At 57.6% G+C, this 24,449-nt stretch overlaps 1 protein-coding gene across 1 annotated transcript in view; it reads left to right on the plus strand.

The window, feature by feature from the left end:
- The window catches only part of COL27A1 (collagen, type XXVII, alpha 1), a 146,383-nt gene that overhangs the window by 103,153 nt on the left and 18,781 nt on the right, over nt 1-24,449 (plus strand). Inside the window, exons 34-50 of the mRNA XM_012641139.1 lie at nt 585-638; nt 1,472-1,525; nt 2,772-2,825; nt 4,650-4,703; nt 9,003-9,110; nt 13,891-13,944; nt 14,054-14,161; nt 15,209-15,262; nt 16,167-16,220; nt 19,495-19,551; nt 19,646-19,699; nt 19,845-19,898; nt 20,171-20,224; nt 20,972-21,025; nt 21,107-21,214; nt 21,609-21,716; nt 22,588-22,695. Coding sequence (XP_012496593.1) covers nt 585-638; nt 1,472-1,525; nt 2,772-2,825; nt 4,650-4,703; nt 9,003-9,110; nt 13,891-13,944; nt 14,054-14,161; nt 15,209-15,262; nt 16,167-16,220; nt 19,495-19,551; nt 19,646-19,699; nt 19,845-19,898; nt 20,171-20,224; nt 20,972-21,025; nt 21,107-21,214; nt 21,609-21,716; nt 22,588-22,695 — 1,191 coding nt within the window. The remainder of the gene's footprint in view (nt 1-584; nt 639-1,471; nt 1,526-2,771; nt 2,826-4,649; nt 4,704-9,002; nt 9,111-13,890; nt 13,945-14,053; nt 14,162-15,208; nt 15,263-16,166; nt 16,221-19,494; nt 19,552-19,645; nt 19,700-19,844; nt 19,899-20,170; nt 20,225-20,971; nt 21,026-21,106; nt 21,215-21,608; nt 21,717-22,587; nt 22,696-24,449) is intronic.

Here is a 24,449-nt window from a genome sequence, read left to right on the forward strand (position 1 = left end):
CCATTGAAGGGTTTGAAGCAGAGGGGGTGATCCTTCGGAAGACCCCCTGGAAGGATGGGTGCAGGGGACCGCCAGGAAGCGAGGAGGCTGGAGAGTGGTGCTCCAGGAGGTGGCGAGGAGAGGACAGAGGCTCCCGTCCCCAGAGTGCTGCTGTGTGCCCACATCTTGAGGCCCAAGGAGTTGCCCTTTGGAATGATGGATTGGCAGGGGGTGGGGGTGGGGTGGAGGTGGGTGGAAGTTTCTAGAGGTGGATCTGAGGTGGAAGGGCATTCCAGGCAGGGGGAACAGAGTGGGCAAGGCTCAAGAGCTAGGAGGTTTCTGGGCAGGGAAGGGCCCACCTGGGCTTCAGGTAGAACAGAAGAGTGTGTGCAGCTGGACCAAAGGGGGTACGACAGAGGCGAGTGGTGAGGGGGAGCTGCAGACACCGGGACCCTCCGTGTAGCTGGGGTGGGCTACAGAGTCCCGGGTTCTGGGGTCCTCTCCCTCCCTCACCCCTTCAGGCTGCATTATCGAGCCTCACGCCCCAGAGAGAGGCCAGGCTGGCTGCTCCCAACTGTGTGTGTGTCTGTCTGTCTGTCTTCCAGGGCCCTCAGGGACCCCAGGGGCCAATCGGGCCTCCAGGAGAGATGGGACCCAAGGTGAGTGTGAGGGACCCTTGTTCGTCCCTTGATGCTGCTGGGGACACATTGGTCCCTCCCAGTCCTCCTGTGTGCCGTTCCCTGTCCCAGCCGAGGGAGATGGCCGTGAACCGCGTACTGCAGAGATTGAAGGGTGGACGCCCTGGCAGAGAGGGTAGATTCATCCCGGTGGCTTAGGGCTGGGCTCCCAGTCCGGGGGCACTGGTGGGATGCAGGGGTGCCGGGATCCTCGTGGGGGATTGGCAGTGTCTCTTTTGGCACCACCGGAAGCAGCAATGCTTCCTGTCCGTGATCTTGCTGGGGCTTCACCCCTGCACAGAGGTTTGACCATAGATCCAGCCCGTGAGCTTGGAAGGGGCCTCAGACACCCCTGCCTTATCCAGAGGGAAAAACAGCCCCGGGTTTATGCCAAGGCTGCAGCCCTGCCTATGGTGACACCTCAGGACCCTTCCCACCCTGGCATCCTGGCTGCAGAAAGAAGGGTAGCAACACGTGGCCCCGAACATGGCCTCCATGGGCTTCCTCCCCCTCGTTATGTGAATCGTGAAATTTTCCCCCTCGCGCTTGCCAAGGGGCTCCTAGTGTGGTAAACCACACTCGCGGGGAGGGAGAGGCTGCAGCAGCCTCCGGGTAGCCCTGAGGCTCAGCCAGCCTGGACCCAGCCGCGTGCCCCAGCCCCAGCTCTGAGCAGCTGCCGCCTGCTCCCGCCTCTGCCTCTCCCGTGCTGCGTGACCTCCGCACATGCCGTGCTCTCTCCGGGCCCCAGTTATCCCCTCACTGACAACCAGGGACCAGTCCTTGCTCTAGGAGAGACCGATGGCATTTTCTTGCAGGGGCCACCGGGTGCAGTGGGAGAACCGGGCCTTCCTGGCGACGCTGGGATGAAGGTGAGGCGGGATGAAAGAAGAGAAAAATGACTTGTTGAAACCAGCTCCCAGCTGGCGGCCACGTCCTCCCCACGGCAGAGAAACGGGCCTTTCTTGTGCCGGGGATAATGGGTTCTCTGTGCTCCCGGCTGCGGAGCGGGGGCCTGGCCGTGGCCACAGCAGAGCGCGAGCCGGCCCAGAGCCCCCACCGGCCCCTGCCCCCTGCCCGCCAATGTTTTCTCGGGCACCTGCCCCGGCCCGCGATACCATCTGCGTTTCAGCACCGGTGCTCCTCATTACCTGCCGAGAAACAGGCGCCCATTGATCCCCGGGCTCTGGGGAGCGCGCCCTCCCTGTTCTGCGCTGGAAAAGACCCTGTTCCTTATGCAGGCCCCAGAGCCGATGAGCGATGCTGGCTGGCCTGGGGACACTGTGGAGGCAGGGCCTGGGACGCCAGCAGGGGGCTGTGGCACTGGAGGCAGACCACCCCCTTCTGTGCCTGCGTCTCCCTGCCACTCAAGGGGGGACTCGGCCTAGTTCCAGAATCCTTTGCTCGAACACCAGTGAAGGAAAGCTCCCCATATATAAACCTGGTGGAAGTGGGGTGTTCCAGTTGGAGCAGGGCTGGGGTTCAGAGCTCTGCCGCCTCCTTGTGCCCCCAGACGCTGGCAGGGGGAATAGCTTGGGAATCCTTAGATGAGAAAGACCCTTTTAGGGTCTTTAAGGGGGCGGGTGACGTTTATTCTGGCTCATCTAGGGCTTCCTCCTCCCCTGGGTTTCTCTTTGAGGCTCTCAAGGGAGAGGAAAGAAGGCGGCCTGTCACATAGTGGCCACCCCTGCGTCCGATGCTCCCGGAGCCAAACCGGCCGCGTTTGGATCCTGAATCTGTCCCTTACGAGCCTCGTGAGAGCGTGGGCTGCTTACTGCACCCTCAGTGGCTCCGTCTCTTCATCTCTGAAAGAAGAACACCTTTCCCTGCAGGGTCCTTGGGAAAGTCAATGTGTCACTACTAGAAAGTCCTTAGAACAGTGCTGTGTGTCAGCGATGATGATGATGGTGGTGGTGGTGGTGAAGGTGGTCCTGGCGTGGCAGAAGCCCAGGGCTGGGTCTTACTTGGAACGGGGGCTCTGTTCGGTGTTTGACAATTTCTCTTCGGTCCTTGGTGCCCCTCCCCCACCCAAGTCAGAGCTGATGAAAACAGGAAGGGGTGGGGAGGGCTGGGATTGGCCCTACCCACCCCTGTGGACCTGTGTTTGGCTTCTCCTAGGGTGACCTCGGACCCCTGGGCACTCCTGGGGAGCAGGGCCTGATTGGGCAGCGGGTAAGTTGAAGCAAATTCATTCTCCCTGAAAAGCCCCTAGGGTGTTTGGGTGTGGGGCTGGGGGAGGGGGGTGCGGAGGGGAGGGCCAGAAGGGCCGTACTCACTCTCCCTGAGCCTCGGTTTCCTCAACTGCAAAAATAGACCACGAATCTCTACATCAGCCTCTTGATGGACCAGCGTTTCCGCGATCTAGAGAAAAGAATTTTGTGGTCAAAATATTGGAGACAGGGTTCCCTGTTACACATTAGCATTCTCAAGGCTCTGAGAAGTCCTGCAATCAAGAAATTGGTGTCTTTTGGATTAGTCCAGGGCCTCCAAACTTATTTGACCTCCGAGAGCTTTCATTGAAAAACATGTTTATCCTCAAAAATCATTACACGCAAGGTTATCTTCTACTTTTCCAAAAGAAACCCACAAAGCTTGTCTTGCTCTAAGAAGCTGTACAAGCCCCCATGTCTCCTTCTCTATGCGGTGTGCCAGTTTATCAGGTCGCTGCCTGAATGGAACCCCCGGGGGCACTGTGAGGATGCCAAGCAGCTGTCCTGTGACACCTGACAGAGGGGGAGGTGGGGCCCAGGAGGGAGAGGGAGTTAGTGTGGGTCTCAGTTCATGGGGCCACGAGGACCCAGCCCACGTCTGCTCATTTCTCATCTTCCCTTTTTTCCAATGCCCCATACTACCTATGGCCCAAAGGTTACTGAGGCTGCACAAATTGAGTTAAGACCCCAAATGAAAGGAGAAGGCCACAGGGGGAGAGAGGATGAATGTGGAGCTTGAAGCCCTGAAACGTCAAATTTTGTGTGTCCACAAAGATTGATCAGTACAGTCTTCTTAGAGGACTGTGTTAAGAAGGATCCTGAGGCTCGATTGGGGCTCAGTAGGAAACAGAATGATGAGCACTCATCCCATCCCCGTGTGTGTCAGGAGCTTTTCTCGAGGCACTGGAAGCGCAGCAGCGAGTCACAGGAGGCCTGTCTCTGGGGCTTATGTTCCAGTGATTGATTAGTGATGTCTGCTGTGGGCACAAGAGTAGCAGAATCTACACTCCTGTTACATCTTTGCCATCCCTGCTTCTAATGGCCTCTGAGGCCCCTTCCAGCTCAGATTCTGAACAGCTATGAGTTCTAGAAGCAGAGAGAGAGACCCAAACTGAATCTGATGGCCATTAGAGAACCGAAGAGTCCAGGGGCATCTCTAGAGCTGGAAGGACAAGCCTGGTTGAGGGTTAGGCGGGGGCTTGGGGTTCTTGCTGTCATTCCCAAATTTTTGGCAAGAAAGCTTAAAGACTGGCTTCACTTTCCTCATCTGAGAAATGGGATTCCACCAAGGGGTTCCATACAAGCTTACTCCAATTCCAGTAATGATATCGCGAATGGCTACCCATTTGTGGGTGCTCCCACTGTGCCTTACAGCAACCCTGAAGGAAGTGGTGTCAGCCCCATTTTTCAGATGAAAAAACAGATTCCCATGGAGCTAGGTAGTTTGCCTGTGGTCAAACAGCCAGTGAACGGAAAACCCAGACGTGACATTGGAAACTGCCTGATGGCAAAGCTGTTCTAACTACTAGCCAACACTGCCTCCCCGGTCCAGCCACGCAAACTGGACACGGTGTCCAGGACAGCTCTGTGATAAGCACTTCCTAACTCGTGCCTTCATGGAGCCCCCGCCCCACGTCACCCTGCAGACAGAGCCCTGGCTACTGTGCACGTACTGTGTGCCAGGGTCCCACTGCATGGAGATCAGGGGTGTCAGCGTCCTACCTGGGGGCACACTGGGTCCCCTCTCCAGTAACATCACCTGGTCTTTCCCCATCACCCCTTCCAGGGAGAGCCAGGCCTAGAGGGTGACAGCGGCCCTGCGGGGCCCGACGGACTGAAGGTGAGTGCCCTTCCAGGGCAGGGTCTGGGGAGGACGGGTGTTCTGGCAGGGCGTTGCCCTCCCATCCAAGACCTAAGTTTTCTCCCAGAAGCACCGTGTTCCCATAAAGCTCTGGGATCAGACCTGGCTCCCGTCGAGAGCAGGGTTGGGGGAGGGTCCTCAGTGAGCAGCAACCGCCCCCCACCCCGTGGGCTGCCTGCTCAGCTGGGACTGGGGGCTATCACCTCCTTCCAGAGTCTTCCTTGCTGCCCTTTTCCTTAAAACGTCAGCTTCTCTTGACTAAGCAGATTTCTGAGCACCTACTCTACGCCAGGCCCAGAGCCCAGGGCTTTGATATCTATTACCTTCCAAACATCCTGAAAGATCAGGAAAATAATAATCACCCCCAATGACCTATAGACTAGTCACACACGTGCCAGATACTACGCTAAGACCTTTATACGTACCACCTTGATCAATGCTACAAGGTAAGTTCTGTCTTTAGATGAGGAAACTGAGATTCAGAGAGGTTAAGCAAGTTGCTCGAGGACTCACAGCTAGTAATTGGAACATCCAGGACCCAAATCTGGCCTCAAAGGCTTGCCTCGCTCTGCGGCATCATGCGCCCATGCTACAGGTGAAAAGACTGAGGCTCGTAGGAAGGCAGGGATTTATCCATCCAGAGTCTATGGCAGTGAGTGGAGGATCTGAACTTCGAACCCTTGGCTCACAGGTCCCAAAGCCTGTTGGACTAACTCAGCCCTGGTGCTTCCCGTAAGTCTTCTGTCAGCCACAGATGTGGGACCCTAAAGAGGCACCTGGGCTCACCTGAACTGCCAGCAGGCAGCGCCCTCTGACCTACCGCCCCCTCCAGCCCAGGCCTGCCCCTGGCCCCCCAGGGGGGCTTTCCCCAGGGCTGGCCTTTCACCCTGTGCAAGTCGGTTCCCCAGCCCAGGGTCCTGAGTGCCACTCCCGGGGTCCCCTCCCTCACCCACCTCCTCTCCCTGTGACCTCAGGGAGGTCCCCCTTCTCTGGGGCGGGGGCTTCTGTCTCCCAGGGTGCCTTGGTGACAGGCGCCTGCTGCTTCCTTGTGTTTCTTTGCAAGGGCGAGAGTGCCCCCTGCCTGTCACCTGCTTCCCTTCTCTTGCCCCCAACCCTGCTGCCTCCTAGGGTACAGCTGCGTCCTGGCCCGGGAGACCTGGGACGTTTGATGGCCCAGGTGCCCTTGCGAGCCTCCGCTACACTGTGGCAATGCTGATGAACGTTGTGGCTGAAATGCTTGCGCACTTGCCACGTGCACCACCCACCTTAAGGGCTTTACCTGAATTAACCCATTTAATCCTTCCAGCAACTCCCCCAGGCTGTTAACAGATCCATTACCATCCCCACTTGACAGCTGAGGAAACTGAGGCACGATGCAGCGGCCTCCTCACCCCACTTCTGGGTGGCCACCTCCTTCCAGGAGTCTCTGCCAGGATGGGACAGGAGGGGGTCCTCCAGGCCGGGTGCCTCATGCAGACTCTTTCTCTGCTTTTCATGCCTCCTTGGCCCGGGCTTTGTCCTCTTTTATTCCCGCTAAGCCAGTTCTACCCTAGTCCTTGGACCAGAGTAGTCGCTCAGATGCACAGCATCTTCCCTGGTCTTCGCCTGAATCCCGGGAGACACTGTTTTCTTTAGGGAATCACCTCATGGTGAAAAATATCTCTTGGATGTGTATAATGTAGCACGTTATAGTTTATAGAGTATTTTTATGCCCATATCTCTTTGCTGACAGCCAGCTGGAGGTGGTGGTGACGAATGTTAACCTTTATCCAGCTCACGCACCAGACGCTGTGCTAAGCTACTTACGTGGTTTATCTCTTTCAATCCTCTCGGTAATCCTTTGATCCTTATTTTACAAATGAGGAAGCTTGCCCAGGGTCACACAGCTATGGAGTGTTGGCAGCAAGATTTGAACTTAGGCAGCATAACCCCAGGGATGAGGGGGATGTTGTCCCTGAGCAGGGAACTCTGGAATTAGAAGGAGCCAGAACCCCGGGTTCTCAGCCATGCTCTGCCCCTGGCTTAGGAGTGGTGTTGGGGAGTCTCTGCCTCTCTCTGGGCCTCAGTTTCCCATCTATAAATTGAGAGGTTGAGCCAGGCAACTTGCAAGGCTCCCCTGAGCACTGGCAGGTGTGTGAGGATTTTGGGCATCTCCAGGAACCCCCAGGGCCCGTTCTGCTTGGAAGCCACAAGAACGTCCACCCCACCAGGGGTCCGGGTAGTCCCTGGAGCCTGGTCCCGTGCAAGGCTCAGGCTAGGGCCCTTCACTGAAAACCCAGCCAGCCCCCTGGAACAGGCCACCTGCCTCTGAGAGTTAGGAGAGCACGTGGCCAGCATGACAAGCCAGAAGTGGAGTCCTGGAGCCAGGGGAGTCCGTGGGAGAGTCTTCTGGGCCAGCCCCCTGTCTCTGTGCCAGGCTGTGCTTAGAATCTGAGAATCTCAGCGGGAAGGGACCTCAAAAACCAACCTCGTGCCCAGATCTGCTCTGCGTGGGCCCACGCCTCAGTTTGGAGTCTTGTTTCCCTCATCTGTGCCATCCTTAGACCCCACTCCATTGGAAAATCCTCCCCCGACTGAGCTAGAAACTGCCCCAGCAACAGCCCCGCCCTGCCCACATACACAGCCGCCTGCTGCCCCCAGCCCGGCCCCCAGCAGGGACGCGCTCCCAGCAGTGGCCCTCTCAAGCCTCTCCTCTCAGGCAAGCTGAGCCCCAGGTTCCTGCCCCACGCCCTCTGCGCCCTGCTTTCTCTCCTCTGGACACACACCAGTTTGTCGGCTGTTAAAGCATGGTGCCGGGAGACAAAACTGGCGAAGGCACTGCTGTTCCGAGCCTGCCCCTCCCTCCCTGCACTGCCATCCCTTCCTCGTACCCGTGACTTCATGCCCTCTCCCACCGGCCTCCCTGAACGGTCACGGCCAAGCCACACGCGGACTGGCCCCAGGCCCCGCCAGGCCATCGCGCCCTGATGGGGACAACCTTGTGATGGACGCTGCCCTGCAGCCACGCCCGCACTGTCCCCCTCGCACCCGCTCTGCCCGCGGTGCCCCACTCTCCCCAGGAACAGGGGAAGTGACGGTGATGGACGCGGGAAGCTTAGCGACACGCTGGCTGTTGGTTTTAAAACCCCTTTGCAAAGCCAGCACTTGCCGAGAAACACAAAAAGCCTATGCCTTTGGCTCACAAAGCCCATGCCAAGTTGCCTCTCCAAGGAAATAGCCTCAGATGCCCCAAGTCCCCGAAGTCCCAAGAAAACCTTGGTTACACCGCGCTAACTGTAAGGAGGGCATCCCTCGGGCTCCCGGTTGTCAGGAACTGACCAGGTGTCTAAATGCCTGCTCCAGATTCCAGCTCCACTGCCAGCAAGTTTTGGGACTTTGGGGCAGATACCTTAACTTAGCTCTGCCTCAGTTTCCTCATCTGTAAAATGGGACAAAAACAGACGCTACCTTGGAAGGCCTTTATGAGGATGGAGTCAGTTGATACAAGTAAAGGACCCAGGATGTGGTCAGACGGGGTGGTGCTGTGTCAGTGTTAGCTGCCACCCACCCGACAGAGAAAGTGTTCTGCAGCCAATGAAAGTGGCACCACGTAGTGCAGGGAGCAGCGGGAAGGCGTGTTCGCAACGGAGCAAACATTAACAACGAAAGGGTGGGAATCTACAGCCCGGTTGGATTCTGCCTCAAAAGTTTAGTTTACTGCTAACTACCTTCATTGCCTTATAACAGTTGCTTCACTACCTAGAGCCTGGTACCTAACAATCAAAACTGTTACCTACTATTTATTATCATTATTATTCTATCGTACATTGTTTTTGTGTCAGCAAGGGTTGAAAATGCAACTCAGAAAAATGGAAAGAGTTGGTTCTGAGAAGTAGAATTGGGTGAATTGTTTTTGGCTTGATAAAAATTTCCTTGAGCTTATGAAGACTCTCGTCCTGCCAACGTGTCCACGTCGGGGAGAAATTGCCCTTGTCGCCCAAACCCCACCCCTCCCTGTGAAGTCCGTGGGGTGGGTGTGGGCAGGACCTGGCTTCTCTCGGAGCCACTCTGCCCGCCCTGGCCCGGGCCCCGACAGGGACACATGGAAACGGCGTGTCCACGACGTTTCCTGCACCAGCCAGGCTGTGCCAGCCCCGGCCCTTTGGCGGCTCAGGGAACGGTCAGGACCCAGGGCCGGTTGCCAGTGGACACCCAAATGGAGCCCTGCACTGTGGGGCCTCTGATGGGCTTGTGACTCATTAATTCTCTCTCTCTCTTCCTCATGCCCTCCCACCCCAGGGGGACAGGGGTGACCCAGGGCCTGACGGCGAACATGGCGAGAAAGGCCAGGAAGGGCTGACGGGCGAGGATGGGCCCCCCGGGCCCCCTGGTGTCCCTGGTGTCCGGGTGAGTATGCAGGCTGCGTGCCAGCACCTGGGGTTCTGGGGTACATGGAATGTTCTTGCCTGTGCAGGCAGCTGGGCGAGAGGTTCTTTCGGCAGCAGCCACCTAAGGGGTCTTCTGCTCTGGTCCTTCCTCCACCTGGGAGGTTGCCAGAGAACCCATCTGAACACGCCCCTCCACTGCTTAACCCTCACAGCTCCTCGGAACAACGTCTCTTCTCTGTTAGCCTCGCTGCCCTGCCCTGCACAGACCTGGCCCCTGCCCACCTCATCCTGTCCAAGCCCCACATCCAGCCACCTTGAACTTTCTTCGGTTCCTTAGACAAGCTGTGGCTCGCACCCCCGGGCCTTTGCACGTGCTCTGTTGCAGACACGCTCCCTTCCTCGCTCCCCTGCCACTGCTTAACTCCTGTTCAGCCTTCAGCCATCAACATGGACATCACCTATTCCACAAAGCCGTCCCTGATGGCTGGGCCATGAGCCTCCAGGGCCACGCATAGCCCCCAGTGTATATCTTGGCCCCACAAAGGCCAAGACCTTGTCTGGTTTACATTTATGTCTTTAACGTACAGCCCAGTGCCCGGAAGACAGGACATGACCAAACTCTATTTGTCAATTAAAAAGACAATCAGAGAAGCTCTGCTCTTCCACCCAAGCAGAAATTTATTTAGTCCACGAAGATGCTCATGAGCATCTTCCCTGGGCCAGCTCCCCTGAGACTGAAGCGGTGAATCGCAAAGTATCCCTGCCTTTGAGGGACATAAAACCTGGTAGAGAATGGAAGAGAATTGTCCTGTTTCGATGTGTGTAGACAACTTGCCCAGGGCTTTCCAGAAGGTTCCCTCTTTGATACTGATAGCAATCCCTGAGGACTTAGAAAATCAGAGAGGTAAAGGAACTTACCCAGGCTCACACGGTAAGAAGTGGCAGAGCTGGGATTTGAACTCGGCCTGCTTGCCTCTGCACATACTGCTTGGAATGCGGGGCTTGGGTGTAGGGCGGGGAGGGCGAGGCTGGGAGGCAGGTAGAAACCTGGTTTCAGACCGATGACTTCAAACGTGACTTTGGAGGTAGGCTCGCACAGCTGAGCAGGGTGTGTGTGCCCCGGGGGTGCCGGGCCAGTCCAGTTGGACTGCTTGGGACCGGTGAAGATTAGGTGGCCTTGCCGACAAGCCGCCCAGCTGTACAGCCTGCTGCCGTCCAACCAGGTGGAGAGGACCTGTGCCTCCGATGCCGGCCCCGCCTCCCCGGGCTGCGCATTGCTCTCTTCACCCCGCAGGCGGAGCAGTTGAGGCTGTTACCTGGGCACAGCAGCCCAATTTTGCTCAGGCCTGTCCTTGACGTTCTTTTCCCTCCCGAAGCATGTGTATGACTAACCTCTGACAGATCCAAATTAGTCTTTGACAAACGATGGTTGTGGGAAAATATTTGTTTCCTAAAAATAGCGCTGAAGTGCTAATTCCCTCTAACAGCTGCACCAGAAAGAGCACACAAACAACCAGAGAACACGAGGGAGGCGCTGTCCAACGTGCCGTGCCAGGAGGTTCCCCGGCCTTGACTCAGCAGAGGGGACACAGGCTGGGGGAATTCGGCAGGCGGGGCGTAGGCCTGATTCTCCCTCCGTAACTTGCTCTGTGACCTTTCCCTCGCCCCTCGCCCTCTCTGGTCTTGCCTTGGTATGACGCAGGATTTGGGAGAAGTGTGCGCTAAGATCACTTTGGGTTCCGGTGTTCCAGGGACCCTTTGTGAGTGAGTTTTAAATATCCCGACTGTGGAATGAGCAGCAACGTGTGGCAGAAATAGCCTTGGAACCAGAGTGCAAAGGTTGAAGCTGAGTTTCTAGCTTGAGCAGCCTACTTTCTGTGTGACTTTGGGCAAGTCACTGTCCCTCTCTGTGCCTTGGTTTTCTTATCTAGAGAGTAAGTGAAACTTTGGATAGGAAAACATGCTATAAAATGCACCAGAAATATAAAAGTTTGTCCTTATAATCTGGAGGAGAGAGTGACTAGAAGCCAGTAGTGGTGATGGGGATGGTGACAGTGGTGACGATGACCATGGCGGTGATAACGGTGGCGCTGCTGCTGGTGGTGCTGGTGGTGGGAGCAGTGGTTGTGGCAGAGGCCGTGGGGACGGTGGTGGCGTCGTTGGTGGTGGTGGTAGCAGCGTTAACGGCAGTGTTTTGCTGTCACTCCCAACTCTCCTGTGCCAGGATTGGAAAGAGAGTCAACAGAGCCGGAGTCAGTGTGTGTCGGGGTCACGGGGGCAGTGAGGGGCCTGTGTTTGAGTCTTTTTGGCATCAGGACTGCAGAACAAATACCTCCCACTCTGTGGCCTGGAAGCAGTCGAATATTTAAAAATAGAATTTTACGAGCCATCGGGGCCTTTCTAGAAATGCATTTATGGACGGGGCCCAGCGAAAGCCTCATTCCGACCCCACGGCCTCTGCCCCTGGACGCTCCAGCCCTTGCTCGGGGCGACCCCGGCGGGGGACGCGCTCAGCGGCAGAGCGCCCTGTCCCGGCGGAGACCCCGTCTCCGTCTCCTCGACCCTGCGCCAGATGCTTCGGTGCTGACTCCTCTCCTGTGACGGGGTCAGCCAGCCATTGCAGCCACCTCTGCGTGGGCAGATCCGCCAGCCGCTGTCACACGCGCTCACCATTGCCTGACCGGGACCGGCCAGGGCCAAGGGGTGCCCCTGACACAGGGATCACGTCTCACCTCTAACCTGGCGGGGAGGCCCACAGGCAGCACGTCCTCTCCTGAGCCTCAGTGTCTTTAGCTCTGAAATGGGCTAAATAGCCCCTTCCTCCCGACACTGGTGCGAACTGAATGAAAACTTGTGCAGTTTGCAGACACGGCGCCTGGCCCCTGGCTGAGGCTGTGAGGGCGGTTAGCGTTTCACCACCGGAGCAGCCAGAGACCTTGACACTGCCCAGCGCTGTCCAATGAAAACAGGATACAAACCACACAGATCATTTCAGATTTTCTAGTAGACACATTTAAAAAGGTAAATAGAAATAGGAGAAATTAATTTTAATAATACGGTTTGTTTAGCCCAACATAACCAAAATATTATCATTGCAACATGGAATCAACATAAAAAATCATTTATGAGATATTTTGCATTTCCTCTTCTGCAATAAATCTTTGAAATCTGGTGTGTAGTTGACACCCGCAGCATTTCTCGATGCAGATGTAAATTTTCCTTGGAAATATTTCATCTGTGTTTAGATTTCAGAAGATTCACCGTGGAAAAGGTAGATTTATATACCCAAGTTGTTCCAAACATACTTGAAAATTGTTCAGTAACCGAATTGGGTATCAGCTTTTAAATTTCATTTTAACGTAATCAAAGTTAAATATGATAAAATTAAGAATTCAGTTCCTCAGTCACAGTAGCCGTATGCCGCTGGAGGCTACAATCAAAGCCAGTCTCCCCGTAATTTCCACACACCGGCCACCCACGGCTATCCTGCAGAACAGCTGCAGAAATCTGCAGACAGGAATCAAGTCCCTCCGGGTTGGTCCAGGTGTTTCCTTCTTCCCCTAGGACCTCCTCTTCCTGCCCCTCTTTCATCACTAGTCAGTTCATCCTCTTGAAGTGCATCACCTATTCCAAGATGGGACTGTCGCCTCCCTCATTCTACAGCTTATGCCTCTGTTAATGCAGCCAGAGGGATTGCATCACACCAGCTCTTTAGTGCTTGCCAAGAACATAGATATTCTTTCCAGCTTCCTTGAGGCCGGCAGTCAGGAAGTCCCCTCCAGGCCAGAAACACTGCCGGCCCTACCCCCTACATCCCGACTTAGCGTGGCCCAGGGCTTGCGCTCTCTCTCCTGTCGCTGTCTCTTAGCTCACACATGTACACTTACACCTAGTCACTCACCCCCGCTGAGCAGTTTCCCTGACAACTGTGGAGACAAAGCAGGATTGCCCCCCCGCCGGGGCAGGGCGGGTGAGGGCAGCATTTGGGGACGCCCTGTCGGGAAGGGGCAGAGTGGCTGCTAGGGGCAATGGCCTAGAGACCCCAGGGAGGGTGAGGGAGGGCGGCTAGCTTCCCAGCACAATGCCCCACTGGGACGAGGCCCCTCCAGCGCCGTCCCTGAGAGAGGAGGACCGTGTCAGTGGGGCTTGGCTTTAGGATTGTACAGATGTCATGCATCACATCTCAGAGATGGAGGACCTGGAAAACCTCCCCTGCTGCCTTGTGCCATCCGTGGGGACCCTGGCGGGGATGGGAGGAGGCCAAAGGGCCCTGGGCACGGAACCAGGCAGAGCTAGGATTGAATCAGGGCCTGCCAGGGAGCAGCGGGGACCCTGGGCAAGTCCTTTCACCTTTGGGAACTTGGCTGCCCCGGTCTGTGGAAGGGGGTCTTGGGCCTAACGTTCAGGGTCGTAGCGAGGGTGGAACAGCGCAGGGCGCTAGGGAGAGTTCAGTGCAGAGAGCTGCTCCCACGAGGATGCACCTGGACGCCTGACAGTAACCATGACAACAGCGACACCAGCAATAGATACCCACGGTTGCAGAAGCCACATCCGACACAAACCCGGGCACTTCCTATGGGCCAGGCACCATCGTCAGCGTGTTCCCATGTAGCCAGGTTGAATCCTAAGCTCTGGGAGGCGAATGGACACCGTCCCCACTACACACAGAGGGCGCTGACCCAGGAGCTTAGGCCAGGCTCAAGGTCACACAGTTACCAGGACCAGCTGTGACCCAGGCTGTCTGCCTCCCGGATCTGCATTTGGCATCTTTCTCTCGCTCTCCCCTCCACTCCCTGCAGGGACCCGAAGGCAAGTCAGGGAAGCCAGGCGAGAAGGGCCGGACTGGAGCCAAGGTAGGTCCCCTCCTGCCCCGAGGGCCAAGTCCTCCCTCCACCCTCCCACTCCCCACCCCCAGTGGCTGCTGCTGGCACCCGCTGACAGCTTGTCTCTCTGCTGCTGCAGGGTGCCAAGGGCTACCAAGGACAGCTGGGTGAGATGGGCGCCCCTGGAGACCCTGGACCCCCTGGCACCCCAGGCCCTAAAGGGTCCCGGGGCAGCCTGGGACCAACGGTGAGGACTCTCTGGCTGGGGCGGGGGAGTCAGGCGTGGAGAGAGGGGACCAAGGGCGGAAAAGGAGGCACCAGGTCCCTCTGCACGGGTGTCACCCACCCCCGCTACTGGCTGGACACCGGGGTGGTCGTTGTTGCAGCCAGTTCTTTTGCATCACGGATCCCCTTAGGAACCCGCAGAAAGCTACAGCTCCCCCCACCCCGAAAAGTATATACAACATAAAATATTTCTTGCAATTTGAATGGGCGTGTGGGTTTCCTGAAGCCGTCTGCGGACCCAGATTAATAAGCCCTACTGTACTGGGGGGGGACAGGGGACCAGACTCGTGGGGGTTTTCTCACTGGAAATAGAGTCCCTGCCTTCAGGGCGACGCCGCTGTGGGTGCCGGGATGACCCCGAGGGTCTCCCAGGGCGCTGCTGGCCCGCCCTGAAGGCAGGGACTCGGAAGGTTTGACACCTGCAGGGAGGTGACGACCCCAAGGGGAAGCAAGGGAGGGGACAGAGGAGGGTGACGTGGCTGGCCGCATGTGGCAACGAGCACCCGTGCTGGCCCGTGGCATTTACCGCTTCCCGTGGTTAAACGCTCCCTCTGTGGCTGACACCAAGCTGCCCACGCGGCGTCACTGTTTGCGGAGCTGGGGGGACACTCGGTGGCATTCCATTACATAGTGTTTCGGCCACGCGGGTTCAGGACACGCAGATGACCTCGGGAACATAGGTAGTAGGAGAATGATTAGGAAGAGATACGTTTATGAATGTTAGCTTTGTTTTTAATAAAATCAATTTAACTGTAAGTCCATAAAATTTAATTTTTAATAATGGCTCTGTTTAATTGGCTTGTCAAAGGCTTGAAACTTTAGCAATCAGCTGTCTTGAAGCTCTGGAGCCTGGAGGGGCAGGGGTGGGGCAGGGGTGGGGGACTGCAGGGTGACGCCGCCTGCTTCCCGCCTTGGTTCGTTGGGGGCAGCGTGGATGTGCCAGGCTGGAGCCTGCGTCCCCGCCGTGACAGCCACGCTCCATACCAACCAGGGTCTCCTCCTCTTGTAGGGTGCTCCAGGACGGATGGGGGCCCAAGGCGACCCGGGACTGGCTGGTTACGATGTAAGCGGATGCTGCCTCAGAGCCATCTTGCCTCCCTACGCCCAACTCTCTCCTGCAGGCCTGGACCTGGGCCCACCTCCCAGCTGAGAGCCGGCCCCTGAGCCACTGAAGATGAGGGGTCTCCCTGCCCCAGGGAGCCCCTGGGCCCATAGTGGAGGTGGCCAAGGTGGCCAGAGTGAGATCAGCCACCCCAAGCCCTCCTGCGTCTCCTGCTGGGGCGGGGGCTCACGTGCCTCCTGGGGGCCCCACGGTGCCCTCTGTGCAAGGGAATAGCCGCAGCTCATCTTTGCGTCCAAGGTGGCACCTCCTTAGGGGTGGCTGAGCCAAACCCCAGTTACGCCTCTGGGGAGGCCGGGGCTCAGAGAGGGACGTGATTACTCAGAAAGGGAAACCGAGGCTCGAGAGGCCTGACAGCTTGTTAAGTCTGGAGGCGGGGTCCTAGCCCTGGTCTTCGTGGCTCTAGATCCAGTGTCTGAAGGAGATGCAGCAGGGAGGGAGGCCGGGGAAGGAAGACGGAGCAGGGCATAGAAGACAGGGGCCTGGACAGAGGGGCGTTGGGGGCCATGGGAGGCGTCTGCACCTGCAGTCCTGGCCGCAGCCTGGGGCGGTCTGTCGGGGCAGGCATTTTGCCCCTGCTCTGGTCCCTGCCCCGGAGGACAAAGCTGGCTCTCCCGAGCTCCCCTCCATGTCTGCTCCAGGGCAGAGCAGTCAGGGCCCCCGATCATCCAAACTGCAGCACCCAAGAGGGGCCCAGAGAAGCACAGGACTTGCTCAGCGCCATACAGCGAGTTGGAGCAGAGCTTGGACCCAGTTTCACAGCCCAGTGTCCCCATCTCTGAGTCCCCGTCCTTTATCCCTCTTGAGTCCTCACCCCCTCACCTCTCTCTATCTTGTGTTCCTGCAGGGACACAAGGGCATTGTGGGACCCCTTGGACCTCCTGGACCAAAAGGCGAAAAGGTGGGTGTTTGGTCTGGGGGAGCAGCTGCACCCTTGTATCCTGGGCTGAGGTCAGCTCCGGGGCCAGCAGGCACAAGCCCCGGGGGTACCTGTGGCTGGGGAAGCCGTGGCTCACGCCCTGCTCACACCGAGGCCAGCCGGGGGCAGCCCCCAAGGCCAGTGTCGCCGCTGCCGTGCCCAGCAGGCCGGAGCCCCTGGATGCACATTCAGAGCTGCGTATGGGGCGTGTCTCCTGCCCCGCACCGGAACAATGCAGTCCCTGTCCCCGTGGGGCTTACAGTCAAGAAGGAGAGGTGGACGTCAGTCCCGCAGCGACTAACACCGTGATTCCATCATCTGCATGCACACGGGACTGAGGTCTCCAGCGAGAGTGAGGACAGCATGCTGGGCAGGGCGAGGGCTTGCTTAGCTGGGAGAGCGCGGAGCCCCGAAGGTCAGGGCCAAGGAAGGCACCACCAGGGCAGATGGGCAGGCGTGTCCGTTCCCCTCCCCGTGGCTCCAGGTTCTGTAGAGGAGGGGACTTGCTGGAAGGAGCCTCAGTGACCACTGGACCCTGCCTCACCGTGCAGGTGGGGACAGGGAGGGCCACAAGTGCCAAGGCGTCGGCCCTGGGTCCCATCCCAAAGCAGCGCCCAGCTGGCCCCAGAACCAAGTGTCTGAGTCCTACATTAGCGGCTCCAAGTCCCCCCCTTACCCTACTGCTCCGCGGGAGCCTCCGGGCAGGCAGGCGGCCACCCCACCGCTGCTGCCGTCTCTTGCCCACCCGCCAGCCCTCCTTTCTTTTGCTGAGTCAACTTCCCACTAACTAAACCGCTGGGTGAATCACACCCGCCTGGCTTGCTGTCCAGCCGGCCCCTTCCTCCTGCCTGGAGGAGCAGGGATCTGCCATCAGAGTGGCCGCAGGCTCCAGCACATTCCACAGGAAGTTGCCAACGGCGCCACTGGGTACCCCAGCCCCTCCTGTGGCTGCCGAGAGTGGAGCCCTGACCCCAAATCTGCCCTAATTCCCCGGGGTCCTTGGTGGATCCCCAGGTTTCCCTGAGCCCCGATCGCCTTGTCCGTTAATTGGTGGGGACCTTAACGAGGCCGCGGGGGGCGCCACACACACGCCAGCCGGAGGCATTTTCCGACTTAGGAGGTGTCATCGCACTGGTTCGCTCCTCCGCTCTCCGGGTGGTTACGGAGGGCGCCGCGTACTCCAGGCCCCCGCCAGGGGCTGGGTGATGCTCTGCAGGTTCAGAAATAGAAATAGTCTCTCGAGCGAACGGCCAAGCGCAAGCTGAATGGAAAGAGAGAGCAGAGTCCTGGGAGGACCCCCCGCCGGAGCACACGGCCCTGTGCAAAGCTCCCCATAATCCTCCTGCAGCCCCTCGTGGAGGTGTCATTGTTCTGCATGACAGGTGGGGAAACTGAGTCTCCATGGCGCTCAGTGAAGCTCAGGATCAGGAGGAGGAGGTGGCAGGGCCGGGATTCCTTCTGTTTGACGCCAGGCCCCGCCCCCCTAACCAAACACAGACCCGAGATGCGGCACCACCGCGCTGTTGAACCTGAAACCCCCCTTGGGCGCGTGTCTACAGAGCTGCGGCGGCCAGAGGGACGGGAGGAGACTGGCAGTAGGGCGGGTAGGGAGAGTGTTCTGCCGGCTTTCTGGTACTAAAAACGCACCCCTAAACTTCATCCACAATGTGGGGACCAACGCAGCTGGTTTTTGGCCCAGACCACCGCTCGATTCCTGGGTGGCCTTGGCTGAGACCCTCCCTTCCCCAGGCCTCAGTTTCCCCATGTTTAAAGTATGGACTACACTCCTGCAGCATGGGGGTGCTGTGTAGATTCTGGGAAACAATGTATGAAACGAACCCCAGGACGTGCCTGGCAGAGCACGCCAGGGAAACACAGGCCCCCCTCCGCAGTGGCCTGGGCGCTGGGTTGGGGACCCATAGAGAGGGGGCAGGGAGGACAGGGAATCCCCGCTCCCTGGGCCTCCCCTGCTGCGTCTGGTTCCAGGCCTTAGGCCAAGCCCCGCCTGCCTCCAGCCTCCGCCTGCAAGCCCCGGGCCGAGGCGTTACAGCCACAGCCCTCGGAGCTGACTAGCCAGGGATGGCCTGTGCTCAGGGACAGTTTCCCTCTCTCCTGCCTCTTGGGGCTCCCCTTGGAGCCTTGTGGACAACGGGGGGGCTCAGGAGTGTCCTGGCTTGAGCCCCCTGCCCAGAAGGGGCCCCAGGGGAGGGGACACCAGTTTTCTGGGCCGGAGTCTGCTGAACCCTGCTGTTCTATTGTTTGCTGTCCATCTTATGCCGTCCCTGTAGTTGGCAAGGGCCATCTGTCCAGCCACTTGATGGCCACCTTCTGGCCTCCTGGTCCTACAGGTGGGCCTAGGCCATGGCATCAGGATGCCGGCTCAAAACTCTGCTCTCCCCCATCTGTCTTTGGCCACAGGCCTGTGACACATCCGCACTGCTGTCATTGTCATCAGCTACAGCAATTTTAGTGGCCACCTACTGAGCCCTACTGTGTGCACAGCATCGAGCTGCGCACTTAACATGCCTTTCCTCACAGAGCCCTCAGCACAGCCAGGAAGGAGCCCCAGCCTCTCTCTCACACAGGAAGCCATCTCATGGACAACCCCCCCAAGCTGGCTGGCTGCCGAGTGCCACCGGGGGCTTCTGTGGAAGGGTGGGAGGGTTCATCCTAAATCTGGATCTTTGGCCACTTCCTCCCAGTAAGGACCAGAGACTCTTTGATTGAGAGTGAATAACTCTGAGCAGGTCACTCGCCCCTCTGTGCCTCAGTGTCCTCTTCTGTAAAATGGGATGATGCGGTGAGGATGCTCACGTGTGCCAGCTGTTGCAGTCACTGCTGCTCCCTGCCAGGCACCGTGCGATCCTCACCACACCCCAGCCCCCCAACCCCAGCCGAGGAAAGGAGCTCAGAGGCAGGAAGGGGCGCGGTGAAGGTCTGAAGGCTCAACAGCTGTCCCTTGCAAAGCGGGCATGTGCACCAAGCCCCTGGGCTGCCCAGCTCTGCGCAGGCTCTCAGCTCCAGGGGGCGGCTACGGGGGTGCCCAGCGGTGTGGAGGGCACTGACCTCCCTCCTGTGTTCCGCAGGCCTGGCTCCACACCACACCTGGGGCTGGCTCAGACACACCGCCCTTCCCTCTCTGGCCTCAGTCTCCCCGTCTGTAACCCCAAGAAGGGTGGACTCCATCTCTGATGAGGCCCTTTCGGAATTTGCCAGGAGCAGGTGGTTTGTCCTAAAACCGGTTCTGTGTCCACAGGGGGAGCAGGGCGAGGACGGCAAGGCCGAGGGGCCCCCCGGGCCGCCTGGAGATCGGGTAAGCGCCCCCGGCCCCGGGACTGTGTGGGGCGGGCAGGGCCAGCATGCTCTGCACCTGGTGGCCCAGACTTTGTTCTGTCCTTGTCATTCAGGGCCCTGTGGGTGATCGAGGAGACCGCGGGGAACCGGGGGACCCTGGGTACTCCGTAAGTATCAGTGTTCCTACCTGCTGGCGGGATCAGGAGTGTCAGAGACAGTGACACTCGGCTAGAAAGAGCGAGAATTTCCCGGCTCCTGCCCTGCCCGGCCCCTCCAAGGTGGGCCCTCCCACCTGTCTCTCTTTGCTTCCAGGGACAGGAGGGTGTGCCAGGCCTCCGTGGAAAGCCAGGCCAGCAGGGCCAACCCGTGAGTGGCACTTTCTGTCCCATCCCCTGTCCCGCCCTGAGGGGGGTGGGGCAGTGGGAATTCAAGAACTGGGCACTTTAAAGCTTAAAGGGACCCTGCCTGCAGGAGGGCCCGGGGCAGCCATTCTGGTTTCTCCTGCCCTGACCCTGGGGGCACCCCCAGAGCCTGCACCCCCAAATCCCTCCCCACCCTCCCCCTCCAGGTGGAGACTGGCCACCCTCCCCGGGAGAGAGTCCTGGGGCTGCCTTGCGTCATCTCACCTTGGTTTGCAGGGGCATCCGGGACCCCGGGGACGGCCGGGACCCAAAGGATCGAAAGGTGCAGAGGTAAGAAGCTGGGTGTTCACCAGAGAAACTGAGTCCCAGGGATGGGAGGAGCCTGGCCCAAGGTCACACGGCTAGTGAGAGGCAGGGCAGGGGGGATGCCCACCGTGAGCCCTGCAGGGTGCCTCTGGCCAGGATCCCACGTCCCTTCAGACAGCCTGAGGGAGGAGGGACTATTGGCCCCTTTCTCTGGGGCCCAGGGGAAGAGCCACCTGTGCGAGGTCAGCTGGTGGACTTGAACCCAGGGCAGGCAAGAGGCAGGCCTCTCCCTGCCATAGCACACTGCAGAAGGAAGAGTGCGAGCAGGGAAGTGGGGGTCTGGAGAGAGACAAGGGTGCTCGTGGAGGAGGAGCTCCCTGCCTTGGACCCAGGGCCCCCGCACCTCCCTCTGCCGAGGTCAGCCCAGTGCTATTAATGCCCCTCCCCTGCCAGCCTCCTCCACCTGCATCCTCTTGAGGATCAGATGGAGCCGGGGGCTGGGGCTCCGACCGGGAGATGGTCAAGGCCAGGGCCTCTGCGTATAGGAGCCAGTGAGGGGACCCAGGGCCCGGAGCAGCCTCCGCGACAGCACTGGGAGGTCCCCAGGCCGACCCCAGCCCTGGCCCTGGGCTGCCACGCCAGCATGCTTGGGCCCTTTTGTGGAACCAGTTGCTCACACAGGGCTCGCGTCCTCTCAGTGCCTCCTTCCAGAGCCCCTAGGGTCCTGCACCTCCTCCCGGCAGCCTCCGTCATGTGGCCTTGATTTTTCAGGGACCAAAGGGAAAGCAAGGCAAGGCCGGGGCACCAGGCCGGAGGGGCGTCCAGGTGAGTCACCACAGCTGCTGCTTTCCCGCCAGCCTCCCTGCTCTCCCTGGACACCCTCACCAGCTTCCTGTGTACCCCCAGGGCCTGCAGGGGCTGCCGGGCCCCCGGGGCGTGGTGGGGAGACAGGGCCCCGAGGGCGTTGCTGGACCAGATGGGCTTCCTGGCAGGGACGGGCAAGCAGGACAGCAGGTGAGCAGGGCTTGGCGTTAACAGATGGCGTCTCCAGTGGGGATGAGGCGTGGGGGGACTTCCACGGGCCATGGGCCAGGGCTGCTTTAGAAACCTGGGAGGGGCAGAACAACATGTCCAGAAGTTTCCTGGGATGCACTGGGGTGGGCAGTCGTGGCATTCCTCGGGACCTGGGGGTGTGGGCCTCTGACTGTCACTCCTACACGTCCAGCCCCTTGCCACGCACAGATCCAGCTCCTGCCGCCTCACACACAGGCAGTCTGACCGCCATCCTGGGGTGTGACCTCCTCCCTCCTGCTGCACCCAGAGTTCACCTGGGCCTTGGGACATCCATGCTTCTGGCTGTCTGTGTCCTGAAACCCAGGAGACCCTCCTTTGCTTACTTTCTTTGCAGGGGGAGCAGGGAGACGACGGGGACCCTGGCCCCATGGGCCCTGATGGGAAGAGAGGAAATCCGGGTGTGGCCGGCTTGCCTGGAGCACAGGGACCCCCAGGACTCAAGGTCAGACACTTCTCGATGCACTTACCTGCCCTCCACCCTTCTTGCTGCCTTGGTGACCACGGTAGTGATACTGACTATGATGGTACTGACACTTTGGTACCCGTGTCCCAGGGCCTGTGGGAAAATGGAATCCACACTGTTGACCTTTCTCGGGGTTCCCTGCCCCAAGCTTGAACCAGACTTAGAGGATAGTTTATCCAGGAAGCCATAATTCTGCCCCGGGGCCAGGCCCTTCAAAAACCTTCCCCTGGTTGTTGTGTTGTCCACGGGCGCCCTCTCGTGGCCCTTTTTGGAACAACATGTTGCCTGTGGCCGGGACCGTCGAAGGCGTCTTCAGGCTTCCTCCAGTGACGTCAGTGGCGGAGGCCACTGTCAACCAATCTGAGCCAGGGCTGGACACTGAAGGGAAGATGCAGATGGATGACCCAGACATGGTTCTGGCCCTCCCCGAGCCCGAGGTGTAGCTGGGGCAAGGTGGGAACCCTCTGGGCGGAGGCAGGCGGAGGGGAGAGGGCTGTGACCCAGGGAGGATGTGAGAAAAGACAGGGCGAAGCGTGCTAGGCAGGAGGAGCAGAGTGAGGAGAGGTTTGGGGGTGGGAACTGCGTGCTGTGGGCAGAAGCAGGGAAGCGGAGAGGCCGTGTGGCAAGGGGAGGGGAAGGCAGGACCCTGAGTGCGAGAGTGGGGAAAGAGCCCTTCCTCCTCCAGAGCCTGAAGTTTTGCCCACCCCTCCACCCCACCACCAGGCCTCCATCTGTTGCCCCAGCGTCCTGACATCTCAGGGGACCCTGTGAATCACTGTTCTGCCTCTTCTAGGCCGCCTCCCCCCATCCATTACGCCTTTAACTGATAATTTTGGTGTGTTTCTTTAAGGGCGAAAGTGGGTTACCAGGACAGCTGGGTCCCCCTGGCGAGCGAGGGACAGAGGGCGGAACAGGGCTTCCTGGGAGCCAGGGGGAGCCTGGATCCAAAGGCCAGCCGGTGAGTGAGTCCCAGGGAATGTACCTGGCCACACACTGACGCGTGCACACATGCACGTACACACACTCGCACACATTCATGTGTACACACATATACACATGCACACATTCATGTATACACACACAGGCACTCACATGTGTACACGCAAACACACAGACCCAGAAGCCACCTCCCTGCTCCGTGACAAGGGCTGAACAACATACTCTCTGGATGCCAGATACTGTTCTCCCTCCCCTGAGTTAGGTGGTCAGGGAAGTCTAAAAACGATCTGAGCAATACCTTCAAAATGAGGAGAGGTGGAACACAGCCAGAACCTGGGCTAGGCTGGCTCCCTGTCCAGAGCTCTTTCTGTACCGCACTGCCTTCAGCCCCCTCTGTCCCAGGCTAAACTCAATTTGCCTCTGCCGGGAAGAAGAAAGAAGAATGAACAAAGAACAGATAGGACAAATAGAAAAGAAACAGCAAATGGTCTCAGTATCCTAATTAAAAACAGAGATTGTCAGATTGATGAAAAAGCAAGACCTCACTATATTCTGCTACAAGAAACCCACTTTAAATATAAGACACAGATAGATTGAAGTAGAGGTGTGGGAAAAGACACACTGTGCTAACATTCATACAAAGAAAGCTGGAGTAGCTACTTTAATATCAAACAAAATGGATTTCAGAGTAAAAACTGTTAGTAATAAAAAGGTTATTTCATAATGATAAGGAAGATAATTTATCAAGATGGTATAGGAATCTTAAATGTTTATGCACCTAATAATCTCCAAAATAATTAAACAAAAACTGATAAAACTATAAGGAGAAACAGATAAATCCATAATTATAGTTTGGATTCTATAGATTCAACACAATTCCAATCAACATCTCATTACGCTTATTGTGTAGAAAATGACAAGCCGGTTCTAAAGTTGGAAATCTAAAGGACCTAGAACAACTGAAATCACTTTGAAAAAGAGCAAAGTTGGAGGACTAATACCATGTAATTTCTTTCTTATTTTTTACTTTCAAAATATTAAGGGGTACAAATGCTTTAGGTTACATGGGTTGCTTTTATAATGCTTAAGTCCCAGCTACAGGTGTGGTCATCCCCAAAATAGCATTCATTGTACCCATTAGGTAGGTTTTGCCCCTTCCCTCCCTCCTCCTCCCCCCTGGTTGATTTCCACTGGGTTTTACTTCCTTCTGTGCACATATGTGCTCATCAGTTAGTTCCAATTTAATAGTGAGTACATGTGGTGTTTGTTTTTCCATTCTTGAGATACTTTACTTAGGAGAATGGTCTCCAGTTCCATCCAGGTTGTTGCAAAAGGTATTAATTCGTCTTTTTTGAGTAGTACTACCTTGAGTAGTACTTCATGGTATGCATATACCACATTTTATTAATCCACTCATAATGGATTAAAGGCACTTGGGTTGATTCCACATCTTTGCAATTGTGAATTGTGCTGCAGTGAATATTCGAGTGCAGGTGTCTTTTTGATGAAAAGTCTTCTTTTCCTTTTGGTAGATACACAATAGTGAGATTGTAGATCTACTTTTAGTTCTTTGAGGAATCTCCACACTGTTTTCCATAAGGGTTATACTAATTTGCAGTCCCTCAACAGTGTATAAGCATTTCTTTCTCTCTGTATCCATACCAGCATCTATTGATTTTGGACTTTTTAATAAAAGCCATTCTAACTGGGATAAGGTGATAGCTCATTGTGGTTTTAATTTGCTTATCCCTGATGATGAGTGACATTGAGCAT

The sequence above is a fragment of the Propithecus coquereli genome, unplaced genomic scaffold, assembly GCF_000956105.1.
Source record: "Propithecus coquereli isolate 6110/MARCELLA unplaced genomic scaffold, Pcoq_1.0 Scaffold163, whole genome shotgun sequence".
Lineage (NCBI taxonomy): Eukaryota > Metazoa > Chordata > Mammalia > Primates > Indriidae > Propithecus > Propithecus coquereli.